The sequence below is a fragment of the Rhincodon typus genome, chromosome 5 (genome assembly GCF_021869965.1).
Source record: "Rhincodon typus isolate 14 chromosome 5, sRhiTyp1.1, whole genome shotgun sequence".
In the NCBI taxonomy this organism is placed as follows: domain Eukaryota; kingdom Metazoa; phylum Chordata; class Chondrichthyes; order Orectolobiformes; family Rhincodontidae; genus Rhincodon; species Rhincodon typus.
Window position 1 is genome coordinate 104,896,550 of NC_063336.1, and position 25,985 is coordinate 104,922,534.

The 25,985-nt window shown below is 40.5% G+C and overlaps 1 protein-coding gene across 1 annotated transcript in view; it reads right to left on the reverse strand.

Moving 5' to 3' along the window:
• Positions 1–25,985, reverse strand: part of LOC109920260 (protein disulfide-isomerase A6-like) — a 68,863-nt gene that overhangs the window by 13,058 nt on the left and 29,820 nt on the right. The window contains exons 9-12 of the mRNA XM_048597112.1: positions 25,184–25,271; positions 25,009–25,081; positions 13,151–13,309; positions 2,914–3,007 (exon numbers count right to left, since the gene is read on the reverse strand). Of these exons, the coding sequence (XP_048453069.1) occupies positions 2,914–3,007; positions 13,151–13,309; positions 25,009–25,081; positions 25,184–25,271 (414 nt within the window). The remainder of the gene's footprint in view (positions 1–2,913; positions 3,008–13,150; positions 13,310–25,008; positions 25,082–25,183; positions 25,272–25,985) is intronic.

Consider the following 25,985-nt stretch of genomic DNA (forward strand, 5'->3'; position numbering starts at 1 on the left):
ATGCTGCTTGGCCTGCTGTGTTCATCCAGCCCTGCACCTTGTTGTCTCGGATTCTCCAGCATCTGCAGTTCCTACTATCTTTGCTATTCACCTTATGTCCCTTATGATTTTCTAAATCTTTATAAGGTCACCCCTTAACCTGCTACAATCCAGTGAAAAAAGTCCCAGTCTATTCAGCCTCTCCTTACAACCCAAGCCCTCCAGTCCCAGTAACATCATTGTAAACCTTTTCTGCACCCTCTCCAATTTAGTAATATCCTTCCTATAGCTTTGCGTAGCATAAATTGCCAGGTTATTTGGATGGCACTGCAGCCTCTAATTAAGAACCCATGTTGCCTAGACAGCAGAATTTTAGTTAAGATGAAAAGATAAATAGGCTTGGATTCTTTCTTCGGAACAGAGAAGGTTGAGGGGAGATTTTTTTGAAATATACAACATTATAGGGACTGTGGCTAGAGTGAATAGTAAGGTCCCCATCTTGGTGAGGGATCTATAACCAGAGGACATAGGTTTAGGATAAAAGATTGGAGAGAATTCAAGGGAAAATATTTGCAGCTAGATAGTGATTGGCATTTGGAGCCCACTGCCTGAAAGGGTGGCAGAGGCAAAAACTTTCATAACACTTAGTATTTGTATGTGCATTTGAAGTGCCATAACGTCGAAGGCTCTGTACTAAGAGCCATAAAGCAGGATTAAGCTAGGCAGCTGTTTGTTAGCTGGCAGGGAAATTTGGGGCCAAATGATTTCTTTCCATGCTGTAAATTTTGAGTTACTAATAATGTATTCCATCAAACTGGGGAGCAGTCTTGTTCTTCTCTGTACTGTCTTCAAAGTTTCGCAAAATGGGCTGCTTCTGCAGCAACAGGACAACATACAATAGATCAAAATAACCTGATCAAAGTACTGCACACTTTCAACAGATCCTCTAGAGGTTTGAACTCAATTAATTTGACAACATAATCCAGGATATTATTTGCTCTGTTTATTGTCATCGCAGATCGTTTAGACACAATTAGCGACAAATCAATTAGACCCTTAAGTCTCTTATTCAAGGTAAATTCTATCGTTGTTATAATAGTCATTCTTGATTGTGACTGTTTTGGGCAAGGTCAGAATTTATTTGTCAACCCTTATTGCTTTTAAGGTGGTGTGTGTGAGCTGCTTTCTTGTACTGTGGAGATCAGAAGTAGTAGGCAAATTAATACTAGTAAGGTTAAAATTTAAAGAGGATGAAAGTTTTGAAATATGTACTATATTTATGCTCAATTTCTTCCTGGTGTGATGGGATATTTGACCAAGGTTGGATTTTGAGTATGTTAGTTCAGCAGGTATAATAATAGCCTGTTTAGGCATATTATTCATCCCTATGCAGAGCAAAGAGTTAAGCGGACTGGAAGCCAAATAGGACAGCTTAGTCAACACTGACACTAGCAGATACAAAGCTGGAGACTGAGATAACAAGGGCATATGTAAAGTTTGGAATTACAATCATGTGCTGCAACACTATATTATTGAGGAGTTTCCTTGGGTAACCAAGGTTTTCTTCCTTGTAGACGCTCAAACAAAACCTTTGCTTTCTTGATTTATGCAGACTCAAGAGTGGTAATTTTTTAACCAGCACAGATCCATGTGGTGTGTTTATAGAAAGGTGGTTCCAGAACTTTGATGCAGAGACAGAGATAATGCAGGAATAGCATTTTAGTTATGTATCAGGATGGTCTGCGATTTGAGTAGGAACTTGCAAATGATGATGCTGTCATGCATTTACAGCTCTTCTAGGTGGTACAATGCACAGGTTTAAAGATGCTGTTGATTTTGTTAATGGTACATACTGCTGCCACTTTATGCCAGTGGTTGAGGGAATTTATTTTTCTGGTGGTGATTGGGTGCCAATCAGATGGCTGTCACCGCACTCATCCCGCCAAGTGCAGAATATTCCAACACTGTCTGTCTTGTGCTTTTTTTATAATTGCTGGTGAAGAGGGCCAAAGAATTCTCAACATCTGAATGACTCTTCTAGCCACAGCATTTAAATGGTTACTCCAATTAAGTTTCTCATAACCCCTCAGCAGGACAAGGAGCCAATCAATGTCTGAATGCTGCAGTAGAAGCTCAGCTGGGGGTCATGCTTTTGTGTTTTTACTAAAATCAGTTGTGTCAGTTAAGTTCAAGACAGACCATTAAATGAAACATGGCTGTGTGTGCATGATGCAGAAAAATTATATTCAGTTATTTTGAGACAATATGAATTAGAGGTTTACGTGCAAGGAAAAGAAAGCTGCTATAGTGAGGTGGTGGGAAGGGATTTAAACCCTGAAGCTGGGCACTGACAATGCCTCTAGGGGGATTAATCTTTCTTTAAATGTACCTTTCTCCTGATATAAAACAATAAACCTGACTCTAAGACTACATAACAACACAAAGATCATGCTAATTGGTAACCAATGTGCTCACAAATATTCCAGCTCTGCAGCATTCTCGGATGTCATTAAATACCGATATAAGCACAGTATTTTGAATATTTTACAGCATACCAGTTTAAGACACATGTTTATATTTTGCACTGTAAAATATATCAAGTAAATGGGGCTTGATGTATTGCAAGTAGTTCATGATTTGAAATTATATAGGAGTGTTGTTTGTTTGGTTTTGCCATGAAATATAAGTTTTGAAGATGATTGTCATTTGAGGGCAATCTCCCTTAAATGAAAACAAAATACTGACACATGAATAGATTGCACCTATTGTAATATTTGGTATATTGTAGTTGGGGTTTACACTTGTTAATCATCTAAACCAAAAAGTACAAAGTCAAAGCTCAATGACTAGAAAAAAAAACCTGATTTATTTTAAAATAATTAATCGTTAACTAGGCACATATCTGTAAGTTTTAAATGAATAAAAGTAACTTACATCCCCCTTTTTGGCAGTCCAGTGTTTCACTCTTATAGTTTTGGATAAAACGTCACTTATTGGTGTTCTTGAAACATTTCCTATAGAGAGTCTTCTGTAGTTTAGAAATGATTAAATCACAATAGTTACTTTATTGAATTAGAAGGGAACTGCTTTACAAATGTTTTTTTCATTTCACATCAAAATGTGCAAATATATTGGACTCCATTTTTAGTGTTAAATTAAATACTTTGCTTATATGCCTTTTTTATTTAAAATTAAAGGTATTGAAAATGTTAAAGTATCAAATAGCCATTGTTTCTAGAAACAACATGAATAAAATGCACAATTTTGATTCTGACTTGAAAAGCCTGGTGTAAAGAAAATGGGTTACCATAGCAAAAACTCATGTTTGTAAAATATTTTCAGGTAGAATTCAAATCTAATATCCCAGAATAATGTCCACACTTAGCACTATTACTCTGTAAAACTGAGAGCAACTTCTGATGTTTATACGTGCACAGTTAAATGTGTAAATATTGATGTTTCTGTACGTGACTCGCAATGGAAAAGCAAATAAGGATACCAATGCAGTTTTCACACATGGAGCCAGTACAGATTGACTGATTTGATGTGAACTTCAAGTACTTTGCAGGTCGGGGGTCTAGGCCCGAAACGTCAGCCTCTCTGCTCCTATGATGCTGCTTGGCCTGCTGTGTTCATCCAGCCCTGCACCTTGTTGTCTCGGATTCTCCAGCATCTGCAGTTCCTACTATCTCTGATTCAAATAATTGTTGCTTGTACAGGACTTGAGTATTGCACTCTTCAGGACAATTCACAATAATACTAATACAAGGGGAAACTGAACAGTCAAATAAGCTCCCTTTCCTTGCTGTCCTAGTTAAGGAATCAGCCCAGGGATTCTTTACTATTGTATACCGCAAACCTAATTTCATTAGTCAATAAACTATCAACATCCTGAGGGTTACCATTGACCAGAAACTGAACTGGACTAATCATATAAATACATTGGCCACAAGAGCAGGTCAGAGGTTAGGAATCCTGCAGCAAGTGACTCACCACCTGATTCCTCCAAAGCCTGTTAACCATCTACAAATCAAAAGTTAAGAGTGCGATGGAATACTTCCCACTTGTCCAGATGAGTGCAGCTCCAACAGCACTCAAGACGCTTGACACAATCCAGGACAAAGCAGCCTGGTTGACTAGCACCACATCCACACCCTTACCACTGACAGTCAGTATCAACAGAGTGTACCATCTACAAGAAGCACTGCAGAAATTCATGAAGACTCCTTAGACAGCACCGTCTAAACCCACAACAACTTCCATCTTGTAGGACAAGAGGGGCAGATAAATGGGAATCCCACCTTCTGCAAGCTGCTGTCCAAGCCACTCACCATCCTGACTTGGAAATATGCTACTGTTACTTCAGTGATGCAGGGTCAAAATTCTGGGGCAGCCTCTTTAACAGCATTGTGGATATATTTACAGTAATTGGATCACCACCATCTTCTCAAAGGCAACTAGGGATGAGCAATAAATGCTGGCCCAGTTGAAAAAAAAAGACATTGGGATTCCCAGAGTTCTACGTGCTTATAAGATTGGCTTTATTGGCAACCTCATAAATAGAGCCAAGCCATTTGTTCACCATGCAAACTGGATACTAAAATAGAGCACATCAATGCCATTCTGAGGGATATTGGCTACCCTAAGCGGATACTTTCTTGCTGGATGTTGTGCAAACTCATGAAAGGCCCCGAGGGGCTCCTAGGAAGTGCCCTGTTTATCTCCGATTACCGTGGAAGGGTAAGGTTTCTTGAATTTCAGCAACATGAAGCTAGTTGTTTCACACTGCTACTATGCAAAAGCAACACGACTGGTGTTTGCCACTAAGCAGGATGCTGCCTACAAGCCAAAAACATGTTCTGCTTACCACACAAATGAATAATATGGTATATGAATTTCAGGGCTCATGTGATACTAGATATGAAGACTGTAAATCCCAAACACTGGCAGATCACATCAAATAACAAATCTTTTCAGCTATTCACAGCAAGTAACATACTGGTCATTCTTAAATGGCCCTTGCTTGCAAAACTGAACAGTGTCCAACATTATATGTGATTCTGCAATTAGCCAACATTTGGTGGACAATCCTGAATGAAAGAATGATTATGCTGACCAACAATTTATGATTGTAAAGAGAATGGGTAAAGAGACCAAACCTGCACACAATACTCCAGGCATGGTCTCATCAAGGCTCTATACATGTTAGCTCAGTTGGCTGGACAACTGATTTGCAATGCAGTGACACCAAGAGTGTGGATTTACTGTGGCAGATGTTACCACGAAGAACCCTCCTTCTCAACCCCTCCCCTTTCCTGAGGCATGTTAACCTCAGGCTAAACCATGACCAGTCGTCTTTCTCCAGTGAGAGAGCAGCCTATAGTCTGGCAGGACTGTGGCAACATTTTTTTTATATATAATTGCAGTGAGACATTTTTACTCCTATTGCCAAATCATGTTGTAATAATGGCCAACATGCCATTTGACTTGATTGTTATCTCTAACTGTATTTAACAATTCCAATCAATTTTAAATCATTAACATAATCTCATGGGACTAAATTGACAATAGATGAATAACTTACTTTTTGGATGAGACAGTTTTTATCATATGGATCCTTGTATTGGATTACTGCTTTGTGGATATCAAGTATTCTAAGATGCTGCATTTGTGCATTCATATGCAGGTAGAATTGATTTGGTTTCACTTTATATAATTAATGGTTCAGTTTCCTTTTTAACTTGTAGCTTTACAATATAGTCAGAAATAATGAAATGGTTAAATTGTTTATTTCAAGGATGCTACCACATAAGCACAGAACTGACGCCATTTTTATGAAGAGTGGTGTATTATAGGCAGCACTTAGCGATTCGGGGTTTAACCATTCGTCTTGGCTTTCCTGAAGTCATTGCAGCATTTATTTTAATTCTAAGTGGCTAGACTGAGCCTTAAAAGTTATGATTGTGTTAGTCATGTTCTAATAAAATTGATCAAAATTATATATCCATATAACTAATGTTGACTTTTTTGTTACAATTTTACCTTCACTGTATGTTTCTTTAAATTATCAAATTTGCCAATAAATTCAAATAATAATAAATTAAAATCTACTCCAAAACCTTAGAAATTAAAATTCTTTCAATAGTTAGTCCTTGATAACTACAAATTATTCAGGGCGCTTATTATGAATGAATAGAATGAACAGCAAACCAGATCTGAACAGTAGCTGCAACTAGCTCATAAGGCTCCATACAATCACTTTTATGATAGTAATGAATAGTAGACCAGTATTAATTTACTGAAATTACTCCTGGTTTACTAATATCCTTTAGGTAACTGAACTGCTGTTCTTACCTGGTCTGGTGTAACTGTGAATGACTGTAGACCCACAATAATGTGATTAGCTAGCTGCCCTCTGAAATGGCTCAGCAATATGTTCCCTTATATTAATTCCATCAAAAACTGCACAAACCACCTGTAATCAACCTAAATTAACAGAAATCACAGGTGGATTGAATAATACCTTACAACCAATGTCTCAGACTCCTCTATCAATATCTCTGGGTATGCCCTATACCATCAGCAGGACAGATCCACCAAAAACGCAGCACAGTGGAATGCAGTAAGGAGGTAGTGTCCCTGGGAGTCCCCAACATTAACTCTGGGCTCCATGAAGTCTCATGGCATCAGTTGACACAAAGGCAAGAAACCTCCTGCTGATTAGCACCTACTGCCCATTGTCAGCTGACAACTCCATGTTCTTCCATGCTGAATACCTCTTAGAAGAAGTACCTTGAACAGCAAAGGTATAGAATGCACGATGATGGGTACTTCAATGCGTATTACCAAGAGTGGGTCAACAGACTACTACTAATTGAGCTGTCTGAATCCTGGCGGTCATAGCTGCCAGACTGAACCTGGAATACATGGTGAGAAAACCAACAGTAAAGTGCCAAAATCCATGACAGAACCAGTCACTGCACAGTCCTTGTGGAAGCAAGTTGCATCGTTAAATTGAGGATATTCTCCATGCATTGAGCAGCACTACCACATTCTAATGGAACAGATTCAGAACAAATATAGCAGCTCATGGATAGGTTATCTCTGAGGCGCTGTGTGCCATCAGCAGCAGCAAAATTGTATTCAATCATCATCTGTAATCTCACTGCACCATTACCATCAAGTCAAAGGATCAACTCTGGTTCATTGAGGAATGCAGGAAAGCACAGTAGGATCAACACCTAGCACACCTAAACATTTAGGTGCCAACATAGATTCAGGGCTATGGTATGCAGTAAAAATAGCATGTCATAGATAAAACTGAGCAAATCCACAATCAATAGATGATAGCTCTGTGATCCTGCCACAGCCAGTTGTCAATAGTGATGAGCAATTAGAAGAAGGGCTCCACAAACATCCTCATCATTAATTGTGGCAAATGCCAGCACATCAGTGTAAATACAAGGCTGAAAGGTTCACATTAATCTTCAGCCAGAAGAAGTGCTAAGCAGTCGATCCTTCTCGGCCTTTTGTTGAAGTCATACAAACACATGAATTAGAAAGAGTAGGCCTTTCAGCCCTATCCTGCTCCACCATTCGATAAAATTGTGGGTGAACTGGTTGTAATCTCAACACTTTGCTTTTCAGACTACCCCCGATAACTTTTGACTCCCTTGTTAATCAAATATCTGACTCTCCCTTAAAAATATTCAGTGATCCTGCCTGCACTGTTATCTGGGAAGAGAATTCTACAGACCAATAACCCTCCTGACAGAAACAAATTCTCGTCATCTTTGTTTTAAATTGGAGATGCGTTGTTTTGTATTTTGTCCCCTAGTTGTTGTCTCTAGTCTCTACATAAAGAGAACCCACCTGTCAAGTCCCTTTAGAACCTACGTTTCAATTAGATAGCCGCTCACTTTTTCTAAACTCTAAGGGATTCAGGCCCAATCTGTTCAGCCTTCCCTCATTAAACAACCTCTTCATCCCAAGAATCAGTGAAGTGAACCTTCTCAGTAATGCTTCTTATGAGGTAATTTTCTAAATGAGATCAAAACTGTACACAATATTCCAGATGTCCTCTCACAGCTTTGCTGCTTTTATATTCCATTTCCCTTGCAATAAACGACAAAAATCCATTTGCCCTCTTAATCACTTGCTGTGTCTGTATACTAACATTTTGTGATTCATGTCCAAGCATTGCGGATGCCAGTCTTCAGCCAATTTGATTAACTTCATGTAATATCAATAAACAGCTGAAGTCCCTGGATAAAGGAAAAGCTTTTGAGTTTTGACAACATCATACAAGTAGTACCGAAGAATTATACATTAGAACCAGTTAAGCACCCAGCCAACCTGTTCAGTGCAACTATAACAGTAATATCTACCTGACAGCGTGGAATATTGCCAATGTATGTCATGTCCACAAAAAGCAGGACAAATCCAATCTGGCCATCAATACACACCCTGTCTTCAGCAAAATGATAGAAGGTATCACTGATAATGCTATCAAGTGGCACTTTCTCAGCAATAAACTGCTCACTGATGTTAGCTTTGGATTCTACCAGAGCCACTCTGCTCCAGACCCTATAAAAGCTTTGGTTTGGACATAGGCAAAGTTAGATGAAAGTGAAAACTGCTGTTGATATCAAGGCAGAATTTGATTGAGAATAAATATTGTCCTTGTCTTGCTGCATTTGAATATGGACTGCTTCAGTATCTGAGGAACCACAAATGGTGCTAAACATTGTACAATATTCAGCAAATATCCCACTTCTGACCTTGTGATGGAGGGAAAGTTATTGATGAAGCAGCTGAAGGTGGTAACTGTAGAACACTACCTTGAAGAACCCCTGCAGGGTTTGCCTGGAGCTGGGGTGACTGACTTTCAACAACCACAACCATCTTCTTATGTGTCAGGTATGACTCCAACCAGCACAGAGTTTTCCTTCTGATTCCCATTGGTACCAGTTTTGGTGGGGCTCCTTGATGCTATACTTCGTCAAATGCGGCCTTGATGTCTAGGACAATCCAAAGATGTGCAAGTTAGGTGGATTGGCTGTGCTAAATTACCCATAGTGTTCAGGGATGTGTAAGTTAGGTGTGTTAGCCATGGGAAATGCAGGGTTACAGGGATAGGGTAGGGGGATGGGTCTGGGTGGGATGCTCTTTGGAGGCTTGGTATAGACTTGTTGGGCAGAATGGCCTGTATCCACACTGTGGGCGTTCTATAAAGTTCTATAATTCACTTTCACCTCATCTCTGAAATTTAGCTCTTTTTTCTATGTTTGAACCAAGGTTGCAATAAGGTCAGGAGCTGAGTGGCCCTAGTAGAACCTAAATTGGACATCAGTGAGCAGTTGATTGCTGAGCACTTGATGACACTTTGCATCACTTTACTCATGATCAAGAGTGGACTGACAGAGTAGTAGTTGGCCAGGTTGGATTTGTCCTGCTTTGTGTGTACAAGACATAACTGGGCAATTTTCTTTATTTTCGGGCAGATGCCAGGGTTGTAGCTGTGCTGGAACTGCTTGGCTGTTATGGGTGCGGCATATTCTGAAGCACCAGTCTTCACTATTATTACTAAAATGCTGTCAAGACCTATAGCCTTTGTAGTATCCAATGCCTCCAACTATTTCTTGATTTCATGTGTTGTGAATTGAATTGACTGAAGAGTGACACCTGTGATGTTGGCAATGGATCATCCACTTCAGCCTAAAGATTATCACAAATGCTTCAGCCTTATCTTTTGCACTAATGTGGATGAGGATGGGGATATTTATGGAACTTCCTTCTCCAGTGAGAAGTTTAATTGTGCACCACAGTTCATGACTAGATGTGGCAAGACTGCAGAGTTTAAATCTGTTCTGTTGGTTGTGGAATCGCTTAATTCTTTCTATCACCTGCTGCTTAAATTGTTTGGCATGCAAGTAGTCCTGATTTGTAGCTTCACCAGGTTAACAGCTCATTTTATGCCTGGTGCTGTTGGCACATCCTCCTGCGTTCTTCTTAACCAGAGTTGGTCCTGTGGCTTAATGGTAATGGTAGAGCGGGGGATATACAAGGCCATGAGGTTGCCAATTGTGCGAGAGTATGATTCTGCTGCTACTGATGGTCCAAAACACCTCATAGATGCCCAGTATTGAGTTGCTAGATCTATTCAACATCAATATCATTTACCACAGTGGTAGTGTCAGAAATCACATGTCACCACACTATAGTTACCATCACTGACGAAGGAGCAGCGCTTCGAAAGCTTGCGATTTCAAATAAACCTGTTGGACTATAACCTGGTATTGTATGACTTCTGACTTTGCCCACCCCTGTCCAACCTCGCACCTCCACATCACAGTGAATGTGCCACACAACACAATGTAAGGTATGACCAATGTGAAGGCGGGACTATGACTCTACAAGGAATGTGCGATGTTCACTCTTAACCATACTGTCATAGACAGATGTATTTGCAGCAGGTAGTTTGGAGAAGCTGAGTGAAGTATGTTTTTCCTCTTGTTGGTTCCCTCATTACCTTCCACATACTGAGTCTAGCAAAAATGCCTTTTATAGTAGAGTGCTGCCAAGCCACTCTTGGCGATGGACAATGAAATCGCATTCATTAGCTAAGGGAGGTACATTGTAATCAGTAGATTTCCTTGCCCATGTTTGACCCGATGCCGTGAGACTTCACGGTGTCCGGAGTCAATGTTGAGGTCTCCCGGGGCAACTCCTTCCTGACTGTATACCATTATGCTGCCAACGCTACCGGACCTGTCATACTGGTGCGACAGGCTATATTCAGGTATGGTGTTGGTATTGTCTGGGGCATTGCCTGTAAGATATGATTGGGTGAATATGAATATGTTAGTCTGATTTTAGTTAGGTGCACTTTGCAGGGTCGAGTGGGCTGTTTATCATTGTTATTTCTGGTACCTAGGTCGATGCTAAGTGGTTCATCCAGTTTCATTTCTTTTTTGAGGATTCATAGTAATTATAGAGTTACAGAATCATAAAGTCATACAGCACAGAAACAGATCTTTTGGTTCAACTCATCCATGCCGACCAGGTCTCCCAAACTAAACTAATCCCATTTACTTGTGTTTGGCCTATATCCCTCTAAATCTTTCCTATTCATGTACCTGTCCAAATGTCTTTTAAATGTTGTAACCGTACCTGCATCTACCACTTCCTCTGGAAGTTCATTCCATATATACAACACTTTCTGTGTGAAAAAGTTGCCCTTCAGACCCCTTTTAAATCTTTCCCCTTTCACCTTAAAATTATGCCCTCTAGTTTTGAACTGCTCTAATCTAGTGAAAAGACCTTTGCTATTCACCCTATCCATGCCTCTAATGATTTTATAAAACTCTATAAACTCACCCCTCAAACTCCTGCGCTCAAGGGAATAAGTCCCAGTCTATCCAGCCTCTCCTGATAACTCAAACTCTCCAGTTCCAGTAACATCCTTGTAATCTTTTTTCTGCATCCCTTCCAATGTATTAATATCCTTCCTAGAGCAGGGCAACCAGAACTGTACACAGTATCCCAAAAATGGCATCGCAAATATCCTGTACAGCCACAACACGATGTCCCATCTCCAATGCTCAATGGAAATTCTAACGAAACTGAGCACTGGAGCATGATTGACAAAAATTCATTACCAGCAGTCAGTATTTGGACTTTCCATGGTTGCTTAAACATCACCATCTGATAGACTTGTCATGGTAAAGTCATTCTTTCTAATCTGATTTAGAACCTCCTGTAACAATTATTTCAACTGAATGGTTTGCTAGCCCATTTCAGAGGGGAGTTAAGAGTAAACCAGATTGCTGTGGGTGTTGAGTCACATGTGCCCAGCCAGGTAAGGATGTCAAATTTCCTTCACTTAAAGACATTACTGAACAGACGCATTGCCTGATAATTAACAGTGATTATATAGTTATCATTATATTCTTAATTCCAGGTTTTTATTCAATTTAAATTCCACCATTGCCCATGGCGGGATTCAACCTACATCCACAGGACATTGGGGAGATGAAACGCAGACTCGATTACTGCTTTGCAGAACAGTTACATTCTGTCTGCAAAAATGCCACTTCAACATACCACCGTATTCCTTGGCCAACATCTTTGTCTCAGGCTTACCACAAGGCTCAGTGCAAACTGGAAGAACAGCACCTCATTTTTCATTTGGGGACCGTGCAGTCTTCAGGACTCAAAATATTGAGATCAATAAATTTAGAACCTGTACCCCTTCTTCCATGTCCTTTTACACAGTCCCACACCCCAGACCCTCAGATAACACAGGCTGCTTTCAGCACAGCCAGCCCATTTTAAAGTACTTACGGGCCCCATTATGAGCTTTTCTTTCTCCCTGGCATACTATCATCCATCCCTCTGTCTACCTAACTGTCATTCTCTCTCTCTCTGTCTGGTCTCAATCTCTGCCTATCTGCTCACTTCACCAACCATTTTCAGTACATGTACTACCTTTTCTTGGCTACTATCCACGCTGAAAAAGCGTGTCAATGGACTCGAAACATTAACCCTGCTTTCTCTTCACAGATGCTGCCAGGCCTGCTGTGTTCCTCCATCAATTTCTGTTTTTCTTTCAGATTTCCAGCATCCATAGTTCTTTGTTTTATAAATTTAACTACATAACACTAGCTGGATTTTCTTGATAAGCAAGGAGGTGAAAGGTTAGTGGGACAGATGGAATGTTGCATAATCAGATCTTATTCAAGTTACAGCAAGTTCAAGCTTACTCCTGCTCCTAATTTATATGTACGCTCATTACTTTGGGAGTCTGGTTTAAGGAATATTAACTGCTCCTTCCATATATCCTGCCCCACCCAATGGAATTGCTTTTGAATAATTAGTGCCTTGATGCTTTGTGAGTTGTCTGGTAAATTATGCTGCTGTTGGTGTGCTTTCAGTGCTACTGCATTTGGAAGGTTCTTATGAAGGTACCATTGATGGCACTTTTCCAATATTTTGAAATGTTTATTGCAGATTATCTCAATCTCTGAAGTATATGTGCACTTCTTCTGCATTCTTTTCTAAGAACTAGCAAAGTTCTTTCAGTAGGAAACAGCAGGAAACCCAAAACTGAACACAATTTCCGATTAGACCAATCTAAAAAATACATATATATAAAAGTTTAGATTTTTACCTAAAAAATTCAGCTATTCCAAGTTCACTGAATGAACCCCTCAAGAGTACCTTCTTTTTCTTCCTTGAATCAATGGCTATTATAGTAGGGTACATCAGGCCACCAATACCCAAAGCATTTTCTAGTCCTGTCTGTTCACCAGATTCTATCCACAGCCAGCTAAAATGGATGAAAGCATTTTTGTTATACCATGTCATTCAACATGAAAACCATTTTTCTTTCCCAATTACATATTATCACGCATACTAAATATCCAGGTAGCTGGATACAAGCATTTTAGTTGAAGATTAAAAGGGGTTTTAGAAATTAAAAATCTGATCTCAAAAAGACATTCATTCAAAGTTTCTTACAGAATTAGGAGTAGTACTACGAGTCCCTTGCTTTTACTTATAATTTGGGATCCAGAATTGTTCCTACAATCTGAAAGAAGACTGATTTTGTACTGAAGTTTAAAAAGAGTAACCAGTCAGAATTTGGGCATTTATAGGCCAGTTGGGTTATGTCAGAAATTTGTTTGAATGAATCATGATGATACTGAATAAGCAACTTTGGCAGTGACAGGGTTATTAGAGACTTGTAGTATTGTTCGTGGAAAACAAAGCCATGTCTTACCATCCTGGTTCTGAGGAAGGGTCACTTTGTCTTCATTGATGCCACCAGACCTGCAGAGCTTTTCCAGCAATTTCTGTTTTGTTTCTTACCATCCTGATACTAGTTTAATTGATATAAAATATACATTTGGACTTTTTAAAGAGCTACAAACAAAATGCCATATAATGGATTATTATATAAAATTGTGTCTTTATGGGATTTGATGGGTAATTAGTTATATTCTCACAGGCAGAGGGTTTTAATTAATGGTAGCTATTCAATGTGGATTAGTGGTCTTCAGCAAGGGTTAATATTAAGACTTTTGAATTTCACAATCTAAACAAGTGTAGAGAGCATTCAGTGGAGTGCACACCTCTGTGTTAACTCAACATTGCTACAAATATGCAGTTTTTGCTGCCTAGTTGATATTCTGTAAGTACAGAACTAAACATTTTTATTTTCTTAAGAACTTTCATTGCGCTAAGGAGGTTTCAGGCCAATCCAGATCCAACAATCTCCTCTAAAAACTCTGGTCATATTTTGACAGCTGTGACAAATTCCACTAGAGTAGCTGAGACAATCCACAATATTCTAAAAGTCAACAATATCCAAATAACACAACCCACAACATTCTAAAAGAAGTCAATCTGCCTATCTCCCAACATTAATGGATGCTTCAAAAAAACTGTAGAATCTACACAATCTTTCCAAAGAACTAATATGTTCTTCCAAGGAACATACCTGTCTATTTATCAAATTTCATTGAAATATATTAACTTTTATAAATATTGGCTACAAATAAATAATGTAACAAACATAAATTAAAACATTATCTCTGGAACAGGTAATTAATGATCTTGAGTAAAGGCAGTGGACTATTGTGAATTCACTGCAAACTTTCAAAGAAAGAGGTGTTCAAGTTCCAGACGGTGGCCAGTAGCTGTGCATAACAAGTTAAAAAAATGTTGGATGAGGTATTCTTTAGTTTTTTTTATTCACTCACGGGATGAGGGCATCACTGGCTAGGCCAGCATTTATTGCCCATTCCTTATTGCCCAGAGGACAGTTAAGAGTCAACCACATTACTGTAGGTCTGGAGGCACGTGTATGCCACACCAGGTAAGGCTGTTTCCTTCCCTAAAGGACATTAGTAAATCAGATGGGCTTTTCTGACAGTTGACAATGGATGAGAATGGATCATTGAACTCTTAATTCCAGATTTTCTTGAAAACTGAATTCAGATCCACCATCTACCATGGCGGGATTCGAACTTTAAGCTGTAGTTTTGATCACATTTAGAAGGTGGAAGTGAAATTTCCTCAGACCTTTTTCACTTAAATTAACTTTAATGTCATTTAATCTGTTTTGTTTTGGATTCCTTAGGGGATTAAATGGCGTCTAGTGGGAGGGATGAATTCAGAGTTAAGATACTTATTTGCCAAGCGATAGATTAATGAGCCAATGGATCTTTCTCTTCACACCATTCTCTTTTGGTTTGTATCAATAAAATTCATGCTGATTTGTAAAAGAAACCATATTCTGATTAAAATTTCTGAAAAGCGTCTCTAAATAGAAAGACTGTTAGATAAGCAATAGTCTACTTTCAAATGGATGACAAAGCAACCTTTTTCTACTATAAATTCTAATGTTTTTAAGTACAAAAGAAGGAATATCTTCTGGCACCTCTCCAAAATGGCCATTCTACATGAACCTTGACTGTGAATGCAAGATTTATTTAACCAAGGAGATTTCAGTGAAGCTAAATCCTGTTTTATTAAATGCTAGCATGTGCACTCCAAAAGTTAATTGCACCACCATTGGCAGCTGAACACTCTGTCACCAATGTCCGAAGCTCTAGAATTCCATCCCTAAATATCTCAGGCATTCTACCTCTATCCCCCTTTTCTTAAACCCTACCATTTTGACAAAAGTTTTCATCATATTACTTAATAATTATGTGCCTTCATATCAAATGTTGCTTGATACTGCCTATTTGAGTGCTACACTATATGATTGCACAATATTGTTGTTGTAGACAGAAATCTGCAGTGGAATGCTGGATCACTTTTCTACTCCTCAGCTCAGATACTGAACGGAAATTGCAGCAGTCCTACTGTTGAGATCAGCTAGCCTGGCATGTAAATCTAACTGCGAACCTATTAGGCTGCATGAATTAGTGTTACACCAAGACATTAAGACATAGGAAAAGAAGAAGGCCATTCAGTCGATCGAGTCTGCTCCACCATTCAATGAGATCATTATTAATCAGATAATCTTCAACTCCACGTTCCTGCCTCTTCTCTACACTCTCAATTCGTTTATTGATTAAAACTTGGTCTATTGCAGCCTTGAATATACTTTACAACACAGCCTCAACAGGCCTCCACAGTAAAAAAAAATTCCAAGCATTCACTATCCTCTGAAAGATGAAATTCCTCTTCATTTCTGTTTTAAATGTGTGATCCCTTATTTTGAGCTTATGCCCTCTGGTATTAGACTCTCTCATAAAGGGAAACAACCTGTTCATATCTCACCTTTTAGTCCCCCAAGAATCTTGTATATTTCATTAATATTGCCTCCCATTCTTCTATATTCCAATGCATACAGGACCAATCTACTCAACCTCTCCTCATGACAGTCCCAGAATCAATCTCATGAACCTTGCTGTGGTTGGTTTGCTCACCGAGCTGGTCCGTTAGTTCGCAGATGTTTCATTACCCTGCTGGGTAACATCATCAGTGCATTACCCAGCAGGGTAATGAAACGTCTGCGAACTAGTGGACCAGCTCGGCAAGTGAACCAACCACAGCATCCACAACCCTAGCTACAAATCTGGTCAAGAACCTCATGAACCTTCTCTGGACTGCTTCCAATGTCAGTATATCTTTCCTTAGATAAGGGGCCCAAAACTGTTCAGAGTACTCAGCTATTGTGACTTGTATAGTTTTAGCAAAACCTCCCTTCTTTTATATTCCATTCCCTTCAAAATAAAGGCAAACATTCCATTTGCCTTCCCTATTACCGGCTAAAATCGGATACTAGCTTTTATAATTCAAGCACAGGATTATCAATTTCCTCTGTGCTGTAGCTTTCTGCAGTTTATCTCTATTGAGGTAATATTCAATTCTTCTACATTTCCTGTCAGAGTGCAATATCTCACATTTTCCCACATTATATTCCATCTGCCAAGTTTTTGCCCACTCGCTTAAGCTAAATCCCTTTGCAGACTCTTTGTGTTGTCCTGACCACTTGCCTTTCCACCTACTTTTGCGTCAACCCCACATAGCTTGGCAAAAGTACATTCACTTTGCTTATCCAAGTCATATATATTGTAAATAATTGTGGCCCCACCACTGATTGCTGTGGCACTCCACTAGTCTCAGGTTGCCATCCTGAAAATGCACTCCCTTTATCCCAACTCTAATTCTTCAATTAGTTAGCCAATCCTCTATCCATGCTAATAAACTACCTCCAGCACCATGGGCTATGATTCAAAGACTCTGGCTTACCACTAATCTTTGCCACATCGTGTGTTTCTCTTTCAATTTGACGCTATCAAATTCAATTTGATGAGTGTCTTTGGAACGCCTGGGGGTAGGGGTGGGGTGTGGCAGGCAGATTCCTTGTGTATATTTAAGGCTGAGATAAATAGATAGATAGATAGATAGGTAGACAGATATATAGATAGATGCTTGAACAGTAAGGGAATCAAGGGTTATGGGGAAAAGACAAGAAAGCGGGCGTGAGGAATGTAGGATCTGCCATAATCCTACTGAATGGCAGAGCAGGCTTGAAGGGCTGAATAACCTCATCCTGTTCCTATTTCTTATGGTTTTATGGTCTAATTACACTACTGAGCTTAAGAAAGAGTTGTCGCTGACCCAAGTTTATCCCTCTCAAACTGAATGCTAAGTTCTACCATGGTTTCCAAGGGAATCCTTTAGAACATAGAACAGTACAGCTCAGTACAGGCCCTTCGGTCCACAATGTTGTGCCGACCTATGATACTATTCTAAGATCAAACTGACCTGCATATCCTTCGTTTCACTATCATCCATGTGCCTATTGAAGAGTTGCTTAAATGTCCCTAATGTATCTGACTCTATTACCACCGTTGGCAGTGCATTCCACTCACCCATCACTCTCTGTATAAAGAACCTACCTCTGACATCTCCCCTATACCTTCCTCCAATCACCTTAAAATTATGCCTCCTCGTGATAGCCATTTCCGCCCTGGGAAAAAAGTCTCTGGCTATCCACTGTATCTATGCCTCATCATCTTGTACAACTCTATCAAGTCAACTCTCATTCTTCTTCGCGCCAATAAGAAAAGCCCTAGCTCCCTTAACCTTTCCTCATAAGACCAGCCCTCCAGTCCAGGCAACATCCTGGTAAATTTCCTCTGCAACCTCTCTAAAGCTTCCACATCCTTCCTATAATGAGGTGATCAGAACTGAACACAAAATTCCAAGTGTGGTCTAACCAGGGTTTTATAGAGCTGCAGCATAACCTCGCGGCTCTTAAACTCTATCCCCCTGCCAATGAAAGCCAACACACCATATGCCTTCTTAACAACCCTATCAACTTGGGTGGCAACTTTGAGGGATCTATGGACGTAGATCCCAAGATCCCTCTGTTCCTCCACATTGCCAAGAATCCTGCCATTAACCCTGTACTCAGCATTCAAATTTGACCTTCCAAAATGAATCACTTCACATTTTTCCATGCTGAATTCCATCTGCCACTTCTTTGCCCAGCTCTGCATCCTGTCAATGTTCCATTGCAACCTACTACAGCCCTCCATGCTATCCACAACTCCCACAACCTTTGTGTCATCGGCAAACATACTAACCCACCCTTCCACTTTCTCATCCAAGTCATTTATAAAGATCACAAAGAGCAGAGGTCCCAGAACAGATCCCTGCGGAACACCACTGGTCACCGAGCTCCAGGTTGAATACTTTCCATGTACTACCACCCTCTGTCTTCCATTGGACAGCTAATTCTGTATACAGACAGCCAAATTTTCCTGAATCCCATGCCTCCTTACTTTCTGAATGAGCCTACCGTGGAGAACATTATCAATGCCTTGGTAAAATCCATATACACCACATCCACTGCTCTACCTTCATCAATGTGTTTTGTCACATCCTCAAAGAATTCAATAAGGCTTGTGAGGCATGACCTGCCCCTCACAAACCCATGCTGACTATCTCTAATCAAACTACACTTTTCCAAATAATCATATATACTATCTCTCAGAATCCTCTCCAATAATTTTCCCACCACAGAAGTAAGACTGACTGGTCTGTAATTCCCAGGGTTATCCCTATTCCCTTTCCTGAACAAGGGATTAACATTTGCTACCCTCCAATCATCTGGTACTACTCCAGTGGACCATGAGGATGCAAAGATCATCGCGAAAGGTGCAGCAATGTCTTCCCTCGCGTTCCATAGTAACGTGGGGTATATCCTGTTTGGCCCAGGGGACTAATCTATCCTCATGTTTTTCAAAATTTCTAGCACGTCCTCCTTTCTAACATCAACCTATTCGAGCATATCAGCCTGTTTCACGCTGTCCCCACAAACGACAAGGTCCCTCTCACTAGCGAATACTGAAATAAAGTATTCATTAAGGACCTCCCCTACCTCCTTGGACTCCAGGCACAAGTTCCCTCCACTATCCCTGATCAGCCCTACCCTCATTCTGGCCATCCTCTTGTTCCTCACATAAAAATAGATCGCCTTGCGGTTTTCCTTAATCCTACCCGCCAAGGCTTTTTCATGACCCCTTCTAGCTGTCCTAAGTCCATTCTTCAATTCCTTCCTGGCTACCTTGTAACCTTCTAGAGCCCTGTCCGATGCTTGCTTCCTCAACCTTAAGCAAGCTTCCTTCTTCCTCTTGACTAGATGTTCCACATGTCTTGTCATCCAAGGTTCCTTCACCTTACCATTCCTTCTTTGCCTCAGTGGGACAAACTTATCCAGCACTCGCAGCAAGCGCTCCCTAAACAACCTCCACATTTCTGTCATGCATTTCCCTTAGAACATCTGTTCCCAATTTATGCTCCACAGTTCCTGCCTAATAGCATTGTAAGTTCCCCTTCCCCAATTAAATACTTTCCCATACCATCTGCTCCTATCCCTCTCCATGACTATAGTAAAGGTCAGGGAGTTGTGAACACTATCATCGAAATGCTCTCCCACCAAGAGATCTGACACCTGGCCTGGTTCGTTGCCAAGCACCAAATCCAATATGGCCTCCCATCTAGTTGGCTTATCTACATATTGAGTCAGAAATCCTTCCTGGACACATCTGACAAAATCTGTTCAATCCAAACTATTTGCACTAAGGAGTTTCCAGTCTATATTAGAGAAGTTGAAGTCACTCATGACAACAACCCTTTTACTTCTGCACCTTTCCAAAATCTGCCTCCCAATCTGTTCCTCAGTGTCTCTGTTGCTACTGGGGGGTCTTTAGAAAACTCCCAATAAAGTGACTGTTCCTTTCCTGTTTCTGACTTCCACCCATACTGACTCAGTAGACAAACCCTCCTAGACCCTTTCTGCAGCTGTGATACTATCCCTGATTAGCAATGCCATTCCCCCACCTCTTTTACCATCCTCCTTATTTCTTTTGAAACATCTCAACCCCGGAACATCCAACAACCATTCCTGCCCCTGTGATATCCAAGTCTCCGTAATGGTCACAATATCGTAGCTCCAAGTACTGATCCATGCTCTAAGTTCATTACCCTTATTCCTGACACTTATTGCATTAAAATAGACACACTTCAACCTGTCACACTGACTGCAACTTTTCCCTATCAACTCTCTATCCTTCCTCACAGCCTCTCTGCATGCTGTATCTGCCCGTATACCAGCTTCCCCTATCCTCTGATCCATAGCTCGGGTTCCCATCCCCTTGCCAAACTAGTTTAAACCCTCCCGAAGAGCTCTAGCAAACCTCCCGCCCAGGATATAGGTGCCCCTCCAGTTCAGGTAAGCCCGTCCTTCTTGTACAGGTCCCACCTTCCCCTAAAGGTATCCCAATGATCCACATATCTGAAATCCTCCCTCCTACATCAGCTCTGTAGCCACGTGTTCAGCTGCACTTGCTGTCTATTCCTAGCCTCACTAGCCCGTGACACCGGTAGCAATCATGAGATTACTATTCTGCTAGTCCTGCCTTTGAGCTTCCAAACTAACTCCCTATATTCATGTTTCCTAGTTATGTCATTGGTACTGATGTGTACCATGACTTCTGGCCGGTCACCCTCCCCCTTAAGAATCCTGTAGACTTCATCCGAGACATCCCTGACCCTGGTAGCCGGGAGGCAACATACCATTTGGGAGTTTCATTCGCGACCACAGAATCTCCTGTCTGTTCCCCCAACCATTGAATCTCCTATCACTATTGCTCTCCTATTCTCCCCCATTCCCTTCTGAGCCACAGAGCCAGGCTCAGTGCCAGAGACCTGGCCGCTATCCTTTACTTGACATCATTTATTAAATCTGCTGCATTAAACAGCACAGATCCAAAAATAGCCTGGTTGGATCACATTATATTGTTCTAAGAAATTGCCCCAAATACACTCTTATGAATCTTCCTCATGGCTACCTCTGCCAATCTGACTACCTAATCTACATGAAGATTAAAATTAGCTACAATTAATATATTGCTTTTAGTTATATACACTCATTATACCCTGATTTATTCTCTGTTCTACCATGTAACTACTGTTAGAAGCCTACAAATAAATAACTTAAAACATCATTCATGGGATGAGGTCAGCCCAAATTGCCCAGAGTGCAGTTAAGGATCAACCACATTGCTGTAGGTCTGGAGTCACATGTAGGCCAAACCAGCTAAGGATGGCAGTTTCCTTTAGAATCTTAATTTTAAAAAATTGAATTCAAATTCTGCCATGGTAGGATTTAAACCTACATCCCCAGCTTAGTAGCCCAGCAATAATACCACGCAGCCATCACCTTCCCTACTAACGCATGTCTTCTTCCCCTTCTTATTTCTTACCGCTACCCACTTGAATGACTCCCTGTAACAAGGTGCCAAGGTCAGTTTTCTCATTGTTCCTGCAGTTCCCACTTTCATGGTAAAATGATACAACATCAGGTACAACAAGCTAGGCATTTATACCCACTTTCAAAAGAAATGAATTAGATGTAGACATCTTTCAGATAATGTAGTTTTTTTTGTTGCAAATGCAAAGTTTAGTGGAAAAAGCAAACACAGCTTCTTTGTTTTCCTTCCTTTCCTGTCATGTAATAATTGTCTGAATTGCTTTATACCATCTGCTGCTCACATGTCGAAGAATGAGAATGTTGCATGTTCTGATGGACGTTACGCAAAGAGTAACACTCATTCAGGTAAGGTTAAAACACTGTGTGATGCTGAGGAAAGTTAATTTCTGATGGTTCATTCATTGTAATTTATCTAGTTTCCTATGGCCAAGAGTAGTTTCGGAATCATACTGATGCAGATTCTATTGACCCTCCAATCATTGTCCAACCTTCAGCATATGTCATTCGACATACTCTGCTGAATGACTATGTGCTGCTTAAGTATACTTCACACCAATTTCTAAAGTAAATAGCATCTTTTCCCATAAGAAAAACCTTCTAGGAGGTGGATTTTGGATATCAATGAAGCATTGGATATAACCCATCCTTAAATGAGAGTACACATGGGCAAAGTGAATCTTTGCTCCCAGAGAACTGTGTACTCATGAACGATGATGTAGTCACTCAACACAGTGGCCATAAACATGGAGGTGAGGATATATTACAGGCTGCTGCCATTAACTTTGGCCTTTGATCTCTTCTTCACAGTGTTAAGTCTTGGCTGCGCTCATGAACATAAAAGTTGCAGGATGTTCAAAACCCATTGCAATCCAGGATGCTTTTCAGTGGTAAGTAATGCCTGGCCACTATAACTTTTATCCTCCTTAGGATGCATGAAGTGACATTTAACTTTGACATGATAGCCACCTAACCAGGTTCTACAGCTAAAATGACAGTTGACCAGACGTATTGAATTGAATTATCACGGTGCCAATCATGTGCACTCATTTTTAAAAAATTTCCTTGCCCTCAGCTTATGTCTAGGTGCAGTCCCAGGGTCCACTGTGGTGAGGAAACAGCTTGCTTTGTAGTGGTAACTGTTGACCTGATAGATTTGGACAGATGGTCCCATTTGTGTCTAACAGACTCAGACATGTTTAGAGTGTCCTGCCCAAATTGCCTCCTTCGCTGCACCTTCCACAGGGTTGGGGGTTACAGGCAAGATGGAGATGGAGTTGAATTGAATTACATCATTTATTGTCACATGCTTTCAATATGAAATACAGTGAAAAGTGTGTACCTTCACCATGCATAGGCGCCATTCATATTAACTTAAAATAAAATTTTAAAAAATGATAACTTAAAGGGAGTTTGACATTTCCTTCTCTGCTGCTACAATCTGGTCCAGGTTTCACCAGCCCATGTCATGGTGTCGCCAGAGTCCCCGCTCCGGGCTTCACCAGCCCACGCCATACTGCCACTAGAGTCCTGCTTTGGGCTACACCAGCCCACTCTATTGCCGCCTCCAGAGGCCCACTCCATGCAGAAGTGTGTGTCCCGCACCAGGTTTCACAGACTGGCCAACTGCAGCCAACTGTAGCCAAGCTGCCTCTGTAGACACTGCCGCCGCTCCGGAACCCATCAAAGCTGCCTTCCTACTGAAGACCTCTCTTCATCAGGTAAGTTTGGGCAAAAAGTAAATAAAACTGAGAAAAGAAGAAGGGGAGAAAAGGAAAAAGGGAAAAGGAAAAGGAGGTGAAGAGGACAAGCCTGGGCACAGGAGCCTGGATGCTGCCTACTCCACCATTGACACTTCAGTGCCCTGAGATGAGAATTTTTGGTGGTGCAGGATGGGGTGGGGCTGTGTGTATGCGTGTGTGTGTATGTGGGGGTTGGTGGCAGGGGGAACTATGTATGGTGTCTCCTCTGTCTGGATAGGTGCTCACACCCAGCTGTCTCCTTGGGCAGCACCTAAAGTGAGGTTGGGGTACATCATCTCACTCTTGTCTTGCTGTTCATGCTCAGCAGATGGGATGCAGGTCTGCATGCATATCTAAAAGCCACTGAACTTTCTGCTGGACCTGGCTTTCGATATCCACAGAACAGCCACATACAGGCAGACTGGAGCTAGCGTGGTACAGATAATGTTGGTAGATTCCCCCAACCCTTTGATCCAGTTTACTGATTGTCCAAATGCACAGGCAATTATGCAGGAAGTAGCTTTGTTGAAGACAAATTCATTAATAGCTGACACTGTGACATCATCTTCCGCCTCTGGTAGAAAAGGTACCTGGTCTCCCCATTACCACCCTGTTCTCAAGCAGCTGCAGAGAGGTGCTAGTGATGTGCTCACTAGAATGTGCTTCTAAATCTCATTTAGAAAGTGAACCCACTGAGCTGAAAGTCTCTGAACTGGTGGAGGGTGCGAGAGAAAGATTTGCTGGTAAATTCTCTGAGGTATCTGTGGCTTCTTCCTCAGAGGTGGTGGAGGAGCTGATGGACTGGCCTTTTTGAGACTGAGGATGTGTGTGGCTGCTGCTGGTTCTCACATAACTGAAGACAAGCTAATGGTTGTGCAATAGGTGTCGACACTTAAACATCTTGGTGGTAGGGGGACAGCAGCACAGCCATCACAATGAAGCTTACTTGGGTTAGCTTGACAATGGAAGTTTCGGCATCACCACATAAGCAATCACAGTTCTATCCTGCCATTTCAAGAAACGTTTCCTCATGGGGTAAGGAATGACAAATGTATGTCTTTGCTGTCTTCTCCCTATTGTGTGATATTTTTTCCTGCAAGAGATGGAGGGATTGAGTGAGATGGAAGTATCTGGAAGAGCTATGAGTGGTGGTGCCAAGAGCAGGAAAGGTAGTGAGATGTTCCCAGTGTGAATAGGAAGTACAGGGGGCATGTTTAGTGGTTTGGAGGTGATGGTGTGGGCAAGAGCCATTGAATGGTGATGCTGCTTGAAACGATGTGAGTTGTAGACGAATTGCCTTGGTGGCAGAGTTAGTGTGTCAGGACACCCTAAAATAACACTTTGCCAAAAAATGGGAAAATTCAGCCTATATAATTAGGATAGTTGGACAGAATATCCAATTAGCACGACAATTTGTGTTAATGCTCTTTTCACTGTAAACTCCTACTACTCCTCAACTAAAAATTCCTGGTGGAAATTACTCACCCCCACTTTTTCTTTTTGTATTTGCTTCCTATTTTCGCCAGTAAGGTCAAATAATCAGCTCTGCCACTAGACCCTGGCAAAAGGAAAATTTAATTAAAAAGTTAAATGCAACCTTAATTAAAAATGATATAGAAAATACATAACACATTTCATACCATTTCATTTGATCATATACCTGTGTCAGAAATATGGGGCAGCACAGCAATAATACATAATAGTTGATGATTACAAGTTGTCTTTAAGACTTCTTCACTGAGCATTTGCTAAAAAAAAACAAAATGTTAGTTTATGTTGAAAGGGTTTTGATTTCCTTAGTGCTGATTTTCTTTTCCCATAATAAAAGGATATGTAACAGTCTAAAAGAGAAACTCTACACCTCTGTGTATTGTTTCTTTACCAATTTCAGAAATTCAACATCAGTCTCTTCAAAAGGCATTTAATGGGGATTTTAGAAGGAAATAATTCTAATACTTTAAAGAACTTGGAAACGATGATTCTAGTATTTTCCTAGATACAGTAAAACCTTTGAGCTTAGTAATTTTTGCTCTCTTAACCTTCAAGCATATTGATGGGAAATTTTACAAAATAATTTCATGAATGATTCAGTACTGAGGTTTCGAAATTATGAAGCCAGCCTCAAAAAACTGAAACACTCTTCACTACCGAAAATAAATTTGAGAGGATACAGAGAGGGAAACACAATATAGCTGCAAACTATTTGAATCTGGATTGCAGTCATAAAACTAGAAGACACAAGTAAATTTGACATTACATTAAAAAATTCTCCACAAAGAATGATATGTGGATATATTCTTCCAATTGGAATCATAAGGCTAACTTTAGACCCTAGTACAGTCAGGGAAAAGGGCATAGGAGGATAATGAAAAGTGAAATTGAATTCAATTCCAACTGATCTGAAACCATTTAGCATTTTGTGTCGTTTTACAATTCTCTCACCAAATCCCAAGTTACCTTAT